General features: G+C 39.0%; 1 protein-coding gene across 1 annotated transcript; it reads left to right on the forward strand.

Annotated features, from left to right (window-relative positions):
• Nucleotides 1–5957: 5957 nt before the first annotated feature.
• On the forward strand, nt 5958–17055 carry LOC147302391 (uncharacterized). Its single transcript, XM_086282490.1, has 3 exons — nt 5958–6697; nt 7434–7461; nt 7890–17055. The coding sequence occupies exon 3, from the start codon at nt 8697–8699 to the stop codon at nt 16263–16265; it is 7569 nt and encodes a 2522-aa protein (XP_086138616.1). The 5' UTR covers nt 5958–6697; nt 7434–7461; nt 7890–8696; the 3' UTR covers nt 16266–17055.
• The last annotated feature ends 63 nt before the right edge of the window (nt 17056–17118 follow it).

Raw genomic sequence — 17118 nt, forward strand, 5'->3', positions numbered from 1 at the left:
TAAATGTGATTCTGGATTTACAAGGGAGCCAATGAAGAGAAGCTAGTATTAGGGAAATATGCTCTCTCTTTATAGTCCCTGTCTGTACTCTTGGTGCAGCATTTTGGATCAACTGAAAGCTTCTCAGGGAGTTTTCAGGAACACTTAATAATAAAGAATTACAGTAGTCATTAGTTTGTAAGATTTTTAGAGCTGAGTACAGTGAATTTATCCTTATAACTTCTTATGACATCAACTTCTGAAATGCCTTGGGAGCAACTGTCAACTGTAGCTGCAAAAACAGCAAAAATAAAAAAATCAATTTCGGGAGCTCCAAAGACTGCAATTGCTCTAGTCCACTTGAGGCTGTTTTCAAAAGTGAGTCAAACCCAAAGACTCCCATGCTAAAATGCATAACTTCAAAAAGCATCACCCCAGGATGTTTACAGCCTGGTACAAAAACTGTTTTGGCCTCCATGTAAATAAATATTTCGAGTTTTCTCCTATGATACTGTGGTTTATAATAACTAGAGGTGGGCGGAACAATCCAAAAATCGATAGTAAGCATACCAACATCGGTATTGGTACTGATCGACACAATCATGTTGTAAAAGTGAAACTACAAATCACATTGATTTTGTGGTCATCAGTTTTGTTAGTTGATTTATTCAGAATTAGCAAAATGACAGTGACTCATCAAATAAGTCACAACACACTTATCCTCCCTATATAAGCTGCCTACACAAAGTTAAAAGTGTCAGTATCTGGTACTGGTATCAGGTCGATACCAAAACTTTTCAATAACTACTGCAATCACACGGGTAAGGCCTAAAGTTTAGGGCCTTGGTGGCTTTGATTGGCAGGTGGGCCAACACAGGATGCTGCAGCCTGTAGGCGCTCGCTAGGCCTCAATTCCACTATTTCCAGTCAGTGACCTGGATCTCCCCACTGTGTTTTTCTTGAATTTTCTGTGTGGTATAGCCCACCCAAGAAGTTTTCTGTTGTATAGAGTGAAATTCTAGTATTTTATTTGTCTGTTGCTTAGCACTAATAATCAGATATGGGTGTCTGTGGGCTGGCTGTGTCCACTTTTATACAGAAATAAGAAGCACCTGCTCTGAACACACCCCTCATCTGCCAAAGGTAACAGGAATTTATGCATCACTGAAACATTTACACCAATCTTTGACTTTTTAATGTTTTGCTGTCTTCCAGCTCTTCATCTGTGAATTAGTGAGCTCGTGTTACAAACATGTAATCCTAGAAAGCATTTCATTTGAAACTGATTTGACACATCTGTTAAAATATATCACGTGCAGTCAGGGTAAAAGGCAATGAGCGGAAATTAGCAGCGCTGCACATTGGTCGGTAATGTTCAGCGTTATATGCACGCTGTCCATATTTGGTCCACAGTAGTAGACCAGCATTGCCTGAAACCATTTTAAGCAAAATGAGTGCAGATTTAGCAGCAGAGACATGGTTTCCTGTGCCAGGGATCAGTTCACATTTCATTGTTCAAGGCTCTTAGAGAGAGATAAGCCTCAGTGAAAAGGTTACAAGGTCAGGAAAAAAAACCCTGCTGAAATATGTACCACGAGTAAATATCTGTCTAGACCTACAAATAAATCACGTTTTTAAATGATGTCTGCAGATTGATACACTAGTTAGTGTACGTAAGCGATAACACATTGGTTCAGTTAAGGGAAATTTAGCATTATTGAGACATGCAAAGTTTTCATTTAGTCTACTCTAAGTGATCTTCCAAAACTGCAAATAAGAAAAACTACATGTGCTGCACCCCTGGAAGGCTGTACCATCCTCAGCTTGCTTAATTAGTGTGAATGCTTGAAAAGCATTCACAGTATTGTTATTCTAATCTTTATTATTAGTGTGAATGCTTGAAAAGCATTCACAGTATTGTTCTTCTAATCTTTATTATTATTATTATATTTTATTTTTCCGTACGTTTTTTGTAAGCCTACTCCTTCAAAACCGTTCAACTTAGAAAAACCATTCAAACACTGTTAGATTCCTATTATTTTGGACAACACTGCTTCTATTTTTCATATTTTTAACATTTATATTTTTAATTTTATTCAACTTTATTCAACAAAAATTTATAATGTATTTCAATGGGGAGACCCTTCAAATCCTCATTCAACTTACTCATTTTTAAACTCTTACTACTTCCACATACATTGACATAGAGCCACCATTCAAACTTTAAAACGAAGACAAGACATTCAACTATTCAACTTGTATTTATCTTTTCAATATCTATTATACTTTTTCTTCAGTTCCAGTTTAAGTTTCATGATGTTTTTTCACCCGTTTCAGAGTTTATAATGGGTGTGTATGGGACGGAATGTTGGGGCTAGAGTGAGGCAGCTCAACTGCTAGAGTGAGAGGAGCAAAAAAATTAATCTTAAAATCTTTTTTAAAACTGCTGCTGTGTCCGCAGCGTTTGCTCTACAGGTATGATTTTACCCTCAAAACGTAGCCATCGCTGTCCTCTTTCATCCAATGTGTTTACTATTGTACTAGGTGTTATGGTTCTTTCATAAATGTCACCAATGCACAGCCTCCTCCCTCCAACTCTTCCATAGACTCTAATGTTAAAATGGCTCAGAAGGTTCGTTTGAAAATCAGAAGAGCATGGTGTCTTTCCACTGTCACCACGTCCATATAATAAGCTCCACAGGCATGAAAACTGAGAATTAGGTAGACTAGACATTGCTGTCGCTCACGGTGAAAGAATTTTGTCAATACGACTTTTACTTTTCATTTGGGAGCGATTTGTTTCGGCCTGACTTTTCTGTTCATTTTAAGCAGCAAAAGTGAGGCGCATGTCTGTGTACGTGTGTATGGAGCCATTGGGTGCGGTCACTATAGCAACCAGGCTCACACCTGCCTGCTTAACGAGCTCTGCCTGCCACTGTACCAAGATTCATCTTAAGCACTTCTCTTTCAACTGCTGCTGTGTCCACAGTGTTACAGCCATCATTTTACCCTCAAATTGTCGCCATTATTGTTCTCTTTCCAACACCGTATCTTTCAAAGCTCAGGCATTTAAACTTTTTAAACTGTGTGGATCAAAGTGGAGGGATCACATTTTAGTCATTCAGTGATTCAAAGAATATGACCTTTTAATATTCATTCAGATGTTTTCTGACTCTAAATGTTCTTTTCTCATTTCTTAGGGTTTTCTAATTTACATTTAAAACATTTTCAGTTTTTTTCCAACTTCTTCTTCTGTGTAACCTTCAGCTTTTAGCAGTTCAGCACCTTTGTTTTCAGGTTAAATTCGGGGGGTTTTTTTTGTTTTTTTTTTTATCTCATTCAATATTTTTAACTCAAAATTCAGCAATTAATTCATTTCAGTGCATACATTCAGATTCAAGCATTCACACTGCAGTTTCTTCAGAAAATGCACTTTCTAGTTAGTGTGAATGCTTGAAAAGCATTCACAGTATTGTTGTTGTAATCTTTATTATTATTATTATATTTTATTCTGTATTCCGTACGTTTTTTGTAATCCTACTCCTTCAAAACCGTTCAACTTAGAAAAACCATTCCAACACCGTTAGATTCCTATTCTTTTGGACAACACTGCTTCCATTTTTCATATTTTTAACATTTATATTTTTAATTTTATTCAACTTTATTCAACAAAAATTTATAATGTATTTCAATGGGGAGACCCTTCAAATCCTCATTCAACTTACTCATTTTTAAACTCTTACTACTTCCACATACATTGACATAGAGCCACCATTCAAACTTTAAAACGAAGACAAGACATTCAACTATTCAACTTGCATTTATCTTTTCAATATCTATTATACTTTTTCTTCAGTTCCAGTTTAAGTTTCATGATGTTTTTTCACCCGTTTCAGAGTTTATAATGGGTGTGTATGGGACGGAATGTTGGGGCTAGAGTGAGACAGCTCAACTGCTAGAGTGAGAGGAGCAAAAAAATTAATCTTAAAATCTTTTTTAAAACTGCTGCTGTGTCCACAGCGTTTGCTCTACAGGTATGATTTTACCCTCAAAACGTAGCCATGGCGGTCCTCTTTCATCCAATGTGTTTACTATTGTACTAGGTGTTATGGTTCTTTCATAAATGTCACCAATGCACAGCCTCCTCCCTCCAACTCTTCCATAGACTCTAATGTTAAAATGGCTCAGAAGGTTGGTTTGAAAATCAGAAGAGCATGGTGTCTTTACACTGTCACTACGTCCATATAATAAGCTCCACAGGCATGAAAACTGAGAATTAGGTAGACTAGACATGGCTGTCGCTCACGGTGAAAGAATTTTGTCAGTACGACATGTACTTTTCATTTGGGAACGATTTGTTTCGGCCTGACTTTTCTGTTCATTTTAAGCAGCAAAAGTGAGGTGCATGTCTGTGTCGTGTGTATGGAGCCATTGGGTGCGGTCACTATAGCAACCAGGCTCACACCTGCCTGCTTAACGAGCTCTGCCTGCCACTCTGCCAAGATTCATCTTAAGCACTTCTCTTTCAACTGCTGCTGTGTCCACAGTGTTAAAGCCATCATTTTACCCTCAAAACGTCGCCATCGTTGTTCTCTTTCCAACATCTTGTCTTTCAAAGCTCAGACATTTAAACTTTTTAAACTGTGTGGATCCAAGTGGAGGGATCACATTTTAGTCATTCAGTGATTCAAACAATATGACCTTTTAATATTCATTCAGATGTTTTCTGACTCTAAAAGTTCTTTTCTCATTTCTTAGGTTTTTCTAATTTACAATTAAAACATTTTCAGCTTTTTTCCAACTTCTTCTTCTGTGTAACCTTCAGCTTTTAGCAGTTCAGCACTTTTGTTTTCAGGTTAAATTCGGGTTTTTTTTTTAATCTCATTCAAAATTTTTAACTTAAATTCAGTAATTATTTCATTTCAATGCATACATTCAGATTCAAGCATTCACACTGCAGTTTCTTCAGAAAATGCACTTTCTAGTTAGTGTGAATGCTTGAAAAGCATTCACAGTATTGTTATTCAAATCTTTATTATTATTATTATTATTATTATATTTTATCTATTCCGTACGTTTTTTGTAATCCTACTCCTTCAAAACCGTTCAACTTAGAAAAACCATTCAAACACCGTTAGATTCCTATTCTTTTGGACAACACTGCTTCTATTTTTCATATTTTTAACATTTATATTTTTAATTTTATTCAACTTTATTCAACAAAAATTTCCCAAAATTTCCCATGTATTTCAATGGGGAGACCCTTCAAATTCTCATTCAACTTATTCATTTTTAAACTCTTACTACTTCCACATACATTGACATAGAGCCACCATTCAAACTTTAAAACGAAGACAAGACATTCAACTATTCAACTTGTATTTATCTTTTCAATATCTATTATACTTTTTCTTCAGTTCCAGTTTAAGTTTCATGATGTTTTTTCACCCGTTTCAAAATTTATAATGGGTGTGTATGGGACGGAATGTTGGGGCTAGAGTGAGGCAGCTCAACTGCTAGAGTGAGAGGAGCAAAAAAATTAATCTTAAAATCTTTTTTAAAACTGCTGCTGTGTCCGCAGCGTTTGCTCTACAGGTATGATTTTACCCTCAAAACGTAGCCATGGCTGTCCTCTTTCATCCAATGTGTTTACTATTGTCCTAGGTGTTACGGTTCTTTCATAAATGTCACCAATGCACAGCCTCCTCCTTCCAACTCTTCCATAGACTCTAATGTTAAAATGGCTCAGAAGGTTCGTTTGAAAATCAGAAGAGCATGGTGTCTTTACACTGTCACCACGTCCATATAATAAACTCCACAGGCATGAAAACTGAGAATTTGGTAGACTAGAAGCTGCTGTCGCTCACGGTGAAAGAATTTTGTCAATACGACTTGTACTTTTAATTTGGGAACGATTTGTTTCGGCCTGACTTTTCTGTTCATTTTAAGCAGCAAAAGTGAGGCGCATGTCTGTGTCGTGTGTATGGAGCCATTGTCACTATAGCAACCAGGCTCACACCTGCCTGCTTAACGAGCTCTCTCTCACTCTGCCAAGGTTAAACCTAAAAATGTTAGATTGTAGTAAGATTAACTTTTTCAAAAGTACAATAAGACAGATTTGACAGGGTTTTGCCACAGATTAATAGTTTGTCACTAGTTAGTATATGCCAACTAAGTAGAGCATTGTGATTGGCACAAAGGTTTTTCAGATCTGGGCAGTTGGAGTCAGTTGATGACTTCAAAATCATCCTTTCTGACTGGATAATTAAAGCTCTCAGCATCTATCGGTCTGTAGTTAATTTCCCCACCTTTTAACTAACGTTTCACTAACCTAATCTCATTTAATGTCTCTGTTTATAGTCTGTATAGTTTATCTCCCCACGAATATACTCAAAGTAGTCTTAAAATAAAACCCACAAAACAGTTCAAGATTTAATACTTTTTATTTGCTCATTTAATGCCAGTTGCCCTGTTTTTCTGTATGTCACTCATTCGCTTATACTTGGGCAAAAAGGACCAATTTTTACACTAGTATAGTGTATTTTTTCCCTCTATCTCTCTATGTCTGTCACACACAGAGACCAACACACAGACATGTATATGCTCATTATTGCTGTTCAAACTGATGGTCAAATTTCCAAGCACCACCTGAACGCCTCATCTGTTTTTAACCTATCACTGGACCAACTGTCGTCATTCCGCTTTGCTCTCTGCTGTGGTAAGTATAGTACACTCAGTACTGCAGTGTTTTATTTTTATGATGGAAAAAATACATGTTTGACATTTAAACTCACATATCAAGTCCAACAGAGTTAAAAACAATTCAAAGAAGAAAGAAAGAAAAAAGAATAACCTTCGCTATCATTTATATACGTTTATTACGTTTTGCTGTTAGCAGCAGTGCTAACGCTAGCTTCAATGCTAATGCTAGCAACAATGCTAACGCTAGCTATAGTGCTAACACTAGCCTTAGCAGTTGTTAACTGACAAAAATAATATTCCTGTGATATTTCTTGCCGGTCAGTGAGACAAAAGTAAGAAATTAGCTTTATTATTGCCATTGTGGCTCAGTTTTAACAGTAAGAGTGCTAGCGCTAGCAGCATTGCTAGCGCTAGCAGCATTGCTAACGCTAGCTGCAATGCTAACGCTAGCTGCAATGCTAACGCTAGCTGCAATGCTAACACTAACTGAAGTGCTAATGCTAGCCGGAATGCTAGCGCTAGCAGCAATGCTAAGGCTAGTAACAGTCTAACAGTAGCCTTACATAAGTGGCAATACTTCAGTTAACTAGTTTGAATTGTAAAATGACTGCTGTATCAGTTGGTGTGCTATATTACTCTATAATTACCCTGCTGACTAGAAGTTCAGTGTATCATGTCGTGTGGGCTTTGTATTTCTGTTAGTCTGATAACACTGTACAGACAACTAACGTATTATTTCTCGTTTCTTTCAGGAACCTGACTGACACTGTGCTTTGCCTGGTAGGTGTGCACATACTGTAAGAGAAGTAGACCAAAATAAAAAAATTATATGACTAATATAAGCTGTAAAGTGATGGGTTCAAACTTTGTGCTAGACCTTTTAAACACAATTTTATAATAAATACACATAAGTGCAGCTTAACAATTGGGCTAAAATATTTTTTTCGTACATTTTTGTAGTCACACTACATGTGATTAATTAATGATTCACTCAATCATATTTGTATTTAAAAATATTATTGCTGAATTTAATTAAATATTTATTCTTTTAAAAAGTGCCCAATTATGCAACTTTTTGCACATGGCAGCCGACAACAGTTTAGCTTGAATATTTGTTTTGTCCTTTTGCAGTAGTCACATTTAGTTCATACAATTACCATGTGATATAATTTTAATAAAATTATTTTTTTTTCTTGTTTTTTGTTCAGAGTGTGTAGAAGAAGAAGAACAAGGACCAGATCTCCAGTCTTCTCTCTCACATCCCAACCCCCCAACCCCTCTATCCTCTGTCCTGCTCCACCTATTGTCTCTGCCTTCTTTCCATCTGTATTTCACTCTGTGGTTTGTGAGAAATTTTGCCAAACCAACAATCCTTTTGCGGTTTGATTTAAAGCCGTGTCTCTCCTGCTCTGTCTGTTCTCTCTGCTAAATTTTCTCTCTACCTGTTTTTCACTCTTGGCTTGCTGCTGAAAAACGCCAAGCCAACAAAGCAATAAAGAGTGCATATTTTGCCTCAACCTATGAACAAACTGAACAAACAAAGAAAAATCTGCGGTTTGATTTAAAGCCGTGTCTCTCCTGCTCTGTCTGTTCTCACTGCTAAATTTTCTCTCTACCTGTTTTTCACTCTTGGCTTGCTGCTGAAAAACGCCAAGCCATTAAAGCAATAAAGAGTGCATATATTGCCTCTACCTGAGAACAAACTGAACAAAGAAAACTAATTCACGGTTTGATTGTGATTTCCCAGCCGTGTCTCTCCTGCTCTGCCTGTTCTCTCTTCTAAATTTTCTCTCTACCTGTTTTTCACTCTTGGCTTGCTGCTGAAAAATGCCAAGCCAATAAAGAGAGTGCATAATATTCTCTCAACTGAAGAACAAACTGTCAAACGAAAGACAACTGTTTAAGACAAATAAAAACTGAAATATAAAAACAAAGACAACATCTCCTGGTGTGTGCCACTCTTATCTTGTGAACATATTTTCTAAAGACTAAGAAACACTTGCAGGTGTGTGAAAATGCCAAGGAAGCAGAAAAAGTCACAAGCTGCAAAACAACGCTGGAAAAAGTTTCATGAGTTTCACAAAGTACCAACATGTGAACAAGCTGAGTTTGATTTTCCTCAGAGCTCTGCAGAAGACAGTGTGTCTACAAAGACCAATTCTGACAGTGTCAAACAGGCAGGTCAACATGTTCCTGCACATGTACAACAGGTATCTTATGCTGATGCTGTAAAGAGTGGACTGCAGCATAAAGTTAATGAACAACATGAGGTGTCAAGTGCCCCACAGGTGGGTTATGCTGACTTTTTGAAAAGAGGCTGTCACAGTGATGTGGCAGGACCATCTCATGCAGAAAGAGTGAACCTTGAAAACCAGCCCTCTGTTATACATGTCTGTGCATCTCGCAGCCAGGCTCATCCTAAATATGGAGACTCCAGAAACAAGCAGTGCACATGTAACTCACTCACATTTCTTGCTTTCCTTCATGAGAATGAAAACATGACTACAGCTGACCTTAATCTGGTCTTGGATAAAGGTGATGTGATGTACAAAGAGGCCAAGAAAAGATTTCCTAAAAATATTCATTTGGCAACCGATGAGCTGCCAGACAAAGTTGATGCTCGCTGGTCTATGTATGATGTCGACATGACACAGCCTTCCCGGTATGGGACATTTGAAGAACCTCCAGAGGAAGCAGTAGATACCTTTCTCAGCTTAGAAGCAGGACTGAGCTGCCTGTTGTCAGATGTGCAGTATGCCTTATTGATTATGAGTGGATTGTGTATCGCAGTGTTCAGATCCACATCAGGCAAATATGGTTTCTTTGATCCACACTCCAGAACACCCAGTGGTCTTCCTCTATTACTACAGTCACGTAATCGTGGTACAGCTGTGATGCTGAAATTCACACTCCTCAGTGACATGATTAAGAGGATCCAAGATTCTTATGAAATGATGGAGATATCACCCTCTTGTAACTATGAACTGAAGCCTGTGCAGTTCTACAGTATGAGCACAGTCAACCTGAGTGATACTATCACAGACACAGTCTGCAGACCAACAGCTGCCACTGCTGTGGCATCTACTCACTCTGATACAACTGTTGATGAAGCAAACTCCTCTACTCCAAGGAGAAACACAACGACTGATCTGACTGAGAACATCTTTTGTCAAATGTCCATTTGTACGCCACCGGTGAAACAAAAAGAAGTTCACGTGACTCAGTTCACATCATATGAAGATCAGAATGAACCTCCTAATATACCAACTGAAGAACTATGCAGTGAATTAAGTTTCCTTCCATCAAGTGATGCTTTTTCATGTCAATCAAATGCTGCCATAACAAATGTTGCTGCCTGTGACCTTTCTGATATAGTTTTACAAAAACTGAAAAAAGTTAATAAACAACAAAGGCACAAAATGAAAAGAAGATTAATGGCATCAGAGAAACCCAGAAATCAGAGAAAAGAAAACCAAAAAAGGAGAGAACAACAAAAGTATGCTTCAAACAAAGAGTACAAAGAAAAGAAAAAATCTTGCGCAAGCGAGACATATAAAAACAATCCTGAAGTTAAACAAAAACAACAACAGTATATGAAAAGACGTTACTGTGAAAATGATGAATTCAGAAAGAAACAAAAACAATATGTTAAAAAACGTTTTTCTGAGAATGCTACAGTTAGAAAGAAACAACAACAATATATTAAAAGACGCTACTGTGAGAACGATGAATTCAGAAAGAAACAACAACAATATATTAAAAGACGCTACTGTGAGAACGATGAATTCAGAAAGAAACAACAACAATATATTAAAAGACGCTACTGTGAGAACGATGAATTCAGAAAGAAACAACAACAATATATTAAAAGACGCTACTGTGAGAACGATGAATTCAGAAAGAAACAACAACAATATATTAAAAGACGCTACTGTGAGAACGATGAATTCAGAAAGAAACAACAACAATATATTAAAAGACGCTACTGTGACAATGCTGACTTTAGACAAAAACAAAAAAACTATATAACTAAAAGGTATCAAGAAAACCCTGAATTCAGAGAGAGACAGAGATCTCGAGTGACTCAGCGTTATGCACGTGACAATGCATTCAGAGTAAGACACAGACAACTAATGAAACAACTAATGCGAGACAGGTATCAAAGTAATCTTGCATTCAGGATTATGCACAACATGAGATGTGCAATGAAAATAAAAAGGAAATACAGATGGGTGAACAGACAAACCCAAGAGAGTGACAACAGTGTGATCAACGAGGCCATATCTGTGTTCAAATCACAAATCAAAGCTGGACCATCATACCCATGTACTGTATGCTTCAAGGCTTCATTTCCAAACCAAGTGCGACCCTGCACAAGGTCAAAGTATGTCAAAAACCCACATGTAGTTGCAACATGTTTGACAGGAAAGTTTGTTCATGTTTGTGATGAAAACTGCAGAAATGAGCAGTGCAAAGTGCCTGATGAGAGAAAGAGAGAGTGGATATGTCACACCTGCCACGATCATCTTAAAAATGGATCCATGCCAGCACTTGCTGTTGCCAATAAGTTGGATCTTGCTGATATTCCAGCTGAACTTTCTGATCTCAACATACTGGAGAGACATCTCATAGCCAAGTGCATACCATTTGCCAAGATCATTCCTCTTCCCAAAGGCAGACAAAGAGCAATTAGAGGAAATGTGGTCTGTGTCCCATCAGAGGTACAGGAAACTGTTGAAACACTACCTCGACTGAGAATTAATTCTCAGGTGATCAGAGTAAAATTGAAGAGACGCTTGTCTTACAAAGGTCATCAGCTGTTTCAGACTGTAAGCTGGTCTAAACTTGTGCAAGCACTGCATAAACTCAAGCAGATTCATCCACAGTATAAGGATGTGAGCATCAGAGATGATGCTGAGCTGTGTGATCCAACTCTTCCTGATGAAGATGATGAGGATGATGATGATGAAAACATGAATGAGGACGATTATGATGAGGCTGATTTAATGGAAATTGACAGCTGTGAGAAAAATGCACTGAGTGAAGCACAAAATATAAATGAACAGGACATTGACATGTTACCCTGTGATGGTGAACAATCGCATGAACAGATGAGAGATGATTCAGAGCAAGCAGATGGACTGACTAATGGTGGTTTTGCACTCGAGTCCTGTTTGCAGCCCCCTGATGTGGCTGAGGAGATATTATGTTTCAGTGAAGGAATCTACTCTGTTGCTCCTGCAGAGAGAAACAATCCAATAAGTTTTTTCAAAACACCTAAACTGGAGGCCATGGCCTTCCCTGTGCAGTTTCCTACAGGCCAAAACACACTTGATGAAAGAAGGCTGATCAAAGTATCCCCCAGTGGGTATTTCAAATCAAGACTTTTCTGCATTGATGATCGTTTTGCCAAAGACACAAACTATTTATTCTTTGCACAGTTTGTGACTGAAATACACTTGGCTACATCCAGCATGACAGTACAGTTAAGGAAGGCAAAGCCTCTGACCAGAGATGGTAGAAAAATAACCTCAGGCATGTTACAAGATAAACATGAGGTGGAGAAACTGGTGCGAAATAAAGATGCAGTGAGATTCATGCAGCCTCTGAGAGGAACCCCAGCCTATTGGGAGAAAACAACAAGAGATCTTTTTGCCATGATCAGACAGTTGGGAACTCCCACGTTCTTTTGCACATTTTCAGCTGCTGAAATGCGCTGGCCTGAAGTGATCGAGGCAATAACAAGGCAGCAAGGTGAACAAGTGAATTTTGAAGGACTCGACTGGTCAGCAAAGTGTGACATCCTGAGAAGCAATCCTGTCACAACAATGCGCATGTTTGACAAGAGAGTTGAAGCATTATTCAGAGATTTACTCTTATCTCCTGCAGAGCCACTTGGCAAAGTCATTGACTACTTTTACAGAGTTGAGTTTCAGCACAGAGGAAGCCCACACATACACTGCCTCCTGTGGGTAGAAGGTGCTCCTGTGTTTGAGGAGGATGATGAGCAAACTGTTCTTGATTTTATAAACAAATACATCACAGCTCAGCTGCCTGATCCACATAAACAACCTGAACTGTACAAAAAAGTAACAGAAGTGCAAAAACACAGTAAGAACCACACAAAGACGTGCTTTAGGAGTTTAAGCTCCGGGTGCCGTTTTGGTTTTCCCAAACCACCCTGCAATGAGACAATGATCACAAGACCCAGTGAGGATGATGCACTGGAAGTAGAAACGGCAAAGAACAAGCTCAGACCACTGAACCAGCTGCTGAATGAACCTGAAACTGCTTCCATGAGTTTAGAGCAGCTCTTGGAAAGATGCAAGTTGACACATGCAGAATATGAGAGATACCTGAATAAAATGAACATGAGGAGTACGATCATACTAAAGCGTGATCCAAAAGACTCTTGGATAAACGGCTATAATCCACATCTGCTTGAAGCCTGGAACAGTAATATCGACATAAGCTTTGTTTTAGATGCTTTTGGTGCTGCAAATTATTTAATGAAATATATATCAAAAAAAGAGGGCGGGCTATCTGAGTACCTGAAAACTGTCATTGAGAACTCCCATAAGGACAGTGTAAATGAGTGCGATGAAATGAGAGCCGTCATGCAGGCATATTCAAAGAAGCGAGAGATCAGTGCACAGGAGTGTGTTGCTCGTGCATGTGGTCTTCACATGAAGCAATGCTCACGTGCTGTAATATTCATTCCAACTGATGATAATCCTGTGAAAATGAGTCGTCCCCTGTCAGTTCTGGACAACACAACACCTGAGTCTTCCAATGTTTGGATGACATCTTTGAATGACAAATACAAAGCCAGACCTGAAACACCAGAGTATGAGGAGATGTGCATGGCAGACTTTGCTGCTACTTGCAGGATTGTCTATGGCCAACAGAAAAAAGGTAAAGATGTTTTGCCCCTTCTCAATGAGATGGGGTTTGTGCAAAGGCGCAAAAACAATAAGCCTGCTATCATCAGATTTCACCGCTGCTCACAAGAAAAACATCCAGAGCAATATTACGGAAGACTGCTTAAACTGTACCTTCCTCATCGTTCAGACCACGAACTGAAAACACCATCGTTGCCAACCTATCAGGCTTTCTATGGTGCTGGCTGTGTACAGCTACCAGGTACTGACCATCTTGAGTACGTGCAACACATTGTCAAAAGAAACAGAGAAAAATATGAGAAAAACAGTGAGGAGATCGAGAGCGCTGTTGAGGAATATGAGCAGAACAGAGGTGTGACTGACGAATGGTGTAATCTGGCACCTGAATCAGATCTCGTAAGGTTGCCACTTGTCGAACAAGAAAGAGAGCGAGACAATGAAAATGAACAGGAAGATGTGCCCGACTACAGCCGTCAGGCTGATGCTTCAACAGAAGTCAGAGCCATCAGGGAACCCCCTGCTATTGATCCCACATTGTTACGTCAGATGTTTCAGAATCTGAACAAGAAGCAAGCCTGCATATTTTATGCAGTTAGAGACTGGTGCATTAAAAGAGTCTGTGCTCTAAATCCAGAGCAGTTTTTCTTTTATATTAATGGTGGTGCTGGAACAGGAAAATCACATCTTATCAAATGCATCTACTCAGAAGCATCTAAGATACTGAGCAAAGTGCCCAGATATGCAGACGACGTTGACATATCAAAACCCACCGTCCTGTTAACTGCTTTCACTGGGACTGCAGCTTTTAACATTTCTGGAACAACACTGCATTCTCTTCTCAAGCTGCCTAGAAGCTTAAAACCTCCCATTCAGGGACTTGGCAATCAGCTGGATGAAGTCAGATCAGAACTTTTGAATGCTGAAATAATCGTCATTGACGAAGTGTCTATGGTGTCAAGACATCTGTTTGCATATGTAGATGCAAGACTCAAACAGATCAAAGGGACTCGGAGACCCTTTGGAGGCATGTCAGTCATTGCTGTCGGAGACTTCTATCAGCTACCCCCAGTGCGACAGTCTAAACCTCTCTGTGTGCACGACCCGTCTGAGATCGACCTGTGGCGGGAGCATTTTCAGATGATCACTCTGACTGAGATTATGCGTCAGAAAGATGATGTTGTCTTTGCTGAGATGCTGAACAGAATTCGTGTAAAAGGAAAGTTGGATGAGCTTTGCGAAGCAGATAGAAATTTGTTGTTACAGGCCATAACTGAACCAGCCCATTGTCCGACTGATGCATTGCACATTTTTGCAACTAATAAAGAAGTGGATGCACACAACTCTTCAACACTGGCTCTGCTCCACACTCATATCATTGACATCCATGCAGATGATTATAGAAAAGATCCTAGAACTGGCAGAATGGCACTTCAAGACAGACCATTGAAAGGAGGTAAAAACGAGTTACCAGACACACTGAAAGTTGCAGAAGGAGCTCGTGTCATGCTCACCAGAAACATTGACATACAAAATGGTTTGGTTAATGGAGCTTTTGGAATACTACTTAGAGTAGTTTACTCTGAAAATGACCAACACATCATCAAGCTTGGACTTAAAATGGATAATGAGACATCTGGAAAGAATAACCGCACACCAGCAGACGATATGGTGTACATTGAGAGAGCAGAGGAGAATCTGAAGCAGAAAGGAGTGGTACGAAGACAGTTCCCAGTGAAGCTGGCCTTTGCATGTACAATACATAAGGTACAGGGTATGACAACTACATCAGCTGTTGTCTCTCTTAAGAGCATTTTTGAGCCCGGCATGGCCTACGTAGCTGTCAGTAGAGTGACGTCTCTCAGTGGACTGTATCTTCTTGATATGGAGGAGAAAAAAATATTCACCAACCCAGAAATCACTGCAGCGCTTGAGAACATGAGACAAGCCAACCTTGATGACATGATGCCTCTTCTACACGTGAGGCAAACACTGAGCAGGTCAGAGGTTTTCACCATTGTTCATCATAATACAGAGGGACTGCCAGCTCACATTAATGACATCAAAAGTCACCATGAATTGTGTCTAGCAGATGTTTTGTGCCTAACAGAAACACACCTGCGGGGCTCTTTTGTCGCAGAGAGTCTCCACTTGGAAAATTACAATTTGTTCAAACGCAACAGACACCTGTCCTACACAAACTTTCCCCAGATGGCAAACAGAAGTGGTGGTGGAGTTGCTGTTTATGTGAAAAGTGACATTCAAGTGCATGAAAAACAGTACATCCATAATGTAACTGACCTTGAATTTCTGGCTTTAAAGGTTGAAGCACCAGTCAGTGCTCTGATTGCAGTTGTATACAGACCTCCAGACTACACTCTGAGGCCATTCCTGAAAAACCTGGTAAGCCTATTAGACTCATTGGAGATCATGGACTGTCATCCCATCATAGTTTGTGGTGATTTTAATGAGAATGTTTTATCCAGTGCAAACAAACTAATCCTGGAGCTGTTTGAGTCTAGGGGATACGCACAGGTCATCACTGCCCCTACCACAGAGAAGAACACACTGCTTGACCTAATTTTCATTTCTCAGTCAGATCGATGTCTCCATTCTGGAGTCATGAAGACATACCATAGTTACCATGACCCAGTATACTGTGTATTGTCCTGTGATGATTCATGATCTAGATCTTTGAATACAGTAAGTAATTTCTATATTTTTGAATGACTTAAGAAAGTAGAGCGATATTTAAAAGTTGACGCCCTGCATTGCAGTATAATGTTTGAATTGTTTACATAAAATACAATTACATGAATTAAGTAATGATATCAGTAAAAGATGACAATTTTATTTATTACAGAAAATCTAAAATTCACTAACAGTAACCTATAAATGTCAGAAAAATCAAATATAGCAGTTTGAAACGAACAGTGTAGGCATATCCTCTCTGCAGCCAGGCTTCAACATCCTGCCAGGCTGCCCCAGTCTCACTGTGGCTGGGAGGGAGGGAGGGTGGACCAGAGGATTGCCTACACAACACATAAATGTTCAACAGCTTCTTCATTGTTTCTGAGAGAACAATAATGACTAAAGGTTGCTTTTTAAAAAAACAAACAAACAAACAAACAAACAAACCTAATTACAGCAATAATGACAGTTAAGCCACTTTATGTGTGCCTCTATTTTGAAATAATATTTACAAAAATATTATTATTTTGGTTTGTTATAAACTTTAAACTTTTTCAAAAGTACACAATTATATTTTTGGACAAATTTTTCTATGAAACATAAATTTTTATGAGCTTTTATCATGTTTCTGGCCAGTGCAATCATCAGGGTGGGTCTGGGTTGATAACTGCACATTTCTGGCCAGAAATGTTTCAGCAGTGTTACATATGTAGTGCATATGTTACACTTGCTTTCTGTTACCAGCTGATACCCTACATTTGTATAGACATTTGATGGTGTGAGGTTGGGGAGTTGAGTGGGAGGGGGGGGGGGGGGGGGGGAGGGTACGGTGGGAGTCGAGGGGGGG

Source organism: Aulonocara sp. 'chitande type north' Nkhata Bay, linkage group LG23, assembly GCF_057382095.1.
Source record: "Aulonocara sp. 'chitande type north' Nkhata Bay isolate Kocher_YH1m ecotype deep benthic linkage group LG23, A_spYH_male_GT1.1, whole genome shotgun sequence".
Lineage (NCBI taxonomy): Eukaryota > Metazoa > Chordata > Actinopteri > Cichliformes > Cichlidae > Aulonocara > Aulonocara sp. 'chitande type north' Nkhata Bay.

Coding starts and splice junctions, on each gene's coding strand:
- LOC147302391 (XM_086282490.1), top strand. CDS start 8,697: ATGCCAAGGAAGCAGAAAAAGTCACAAGCTGCAAAACAACGCTGGAAA.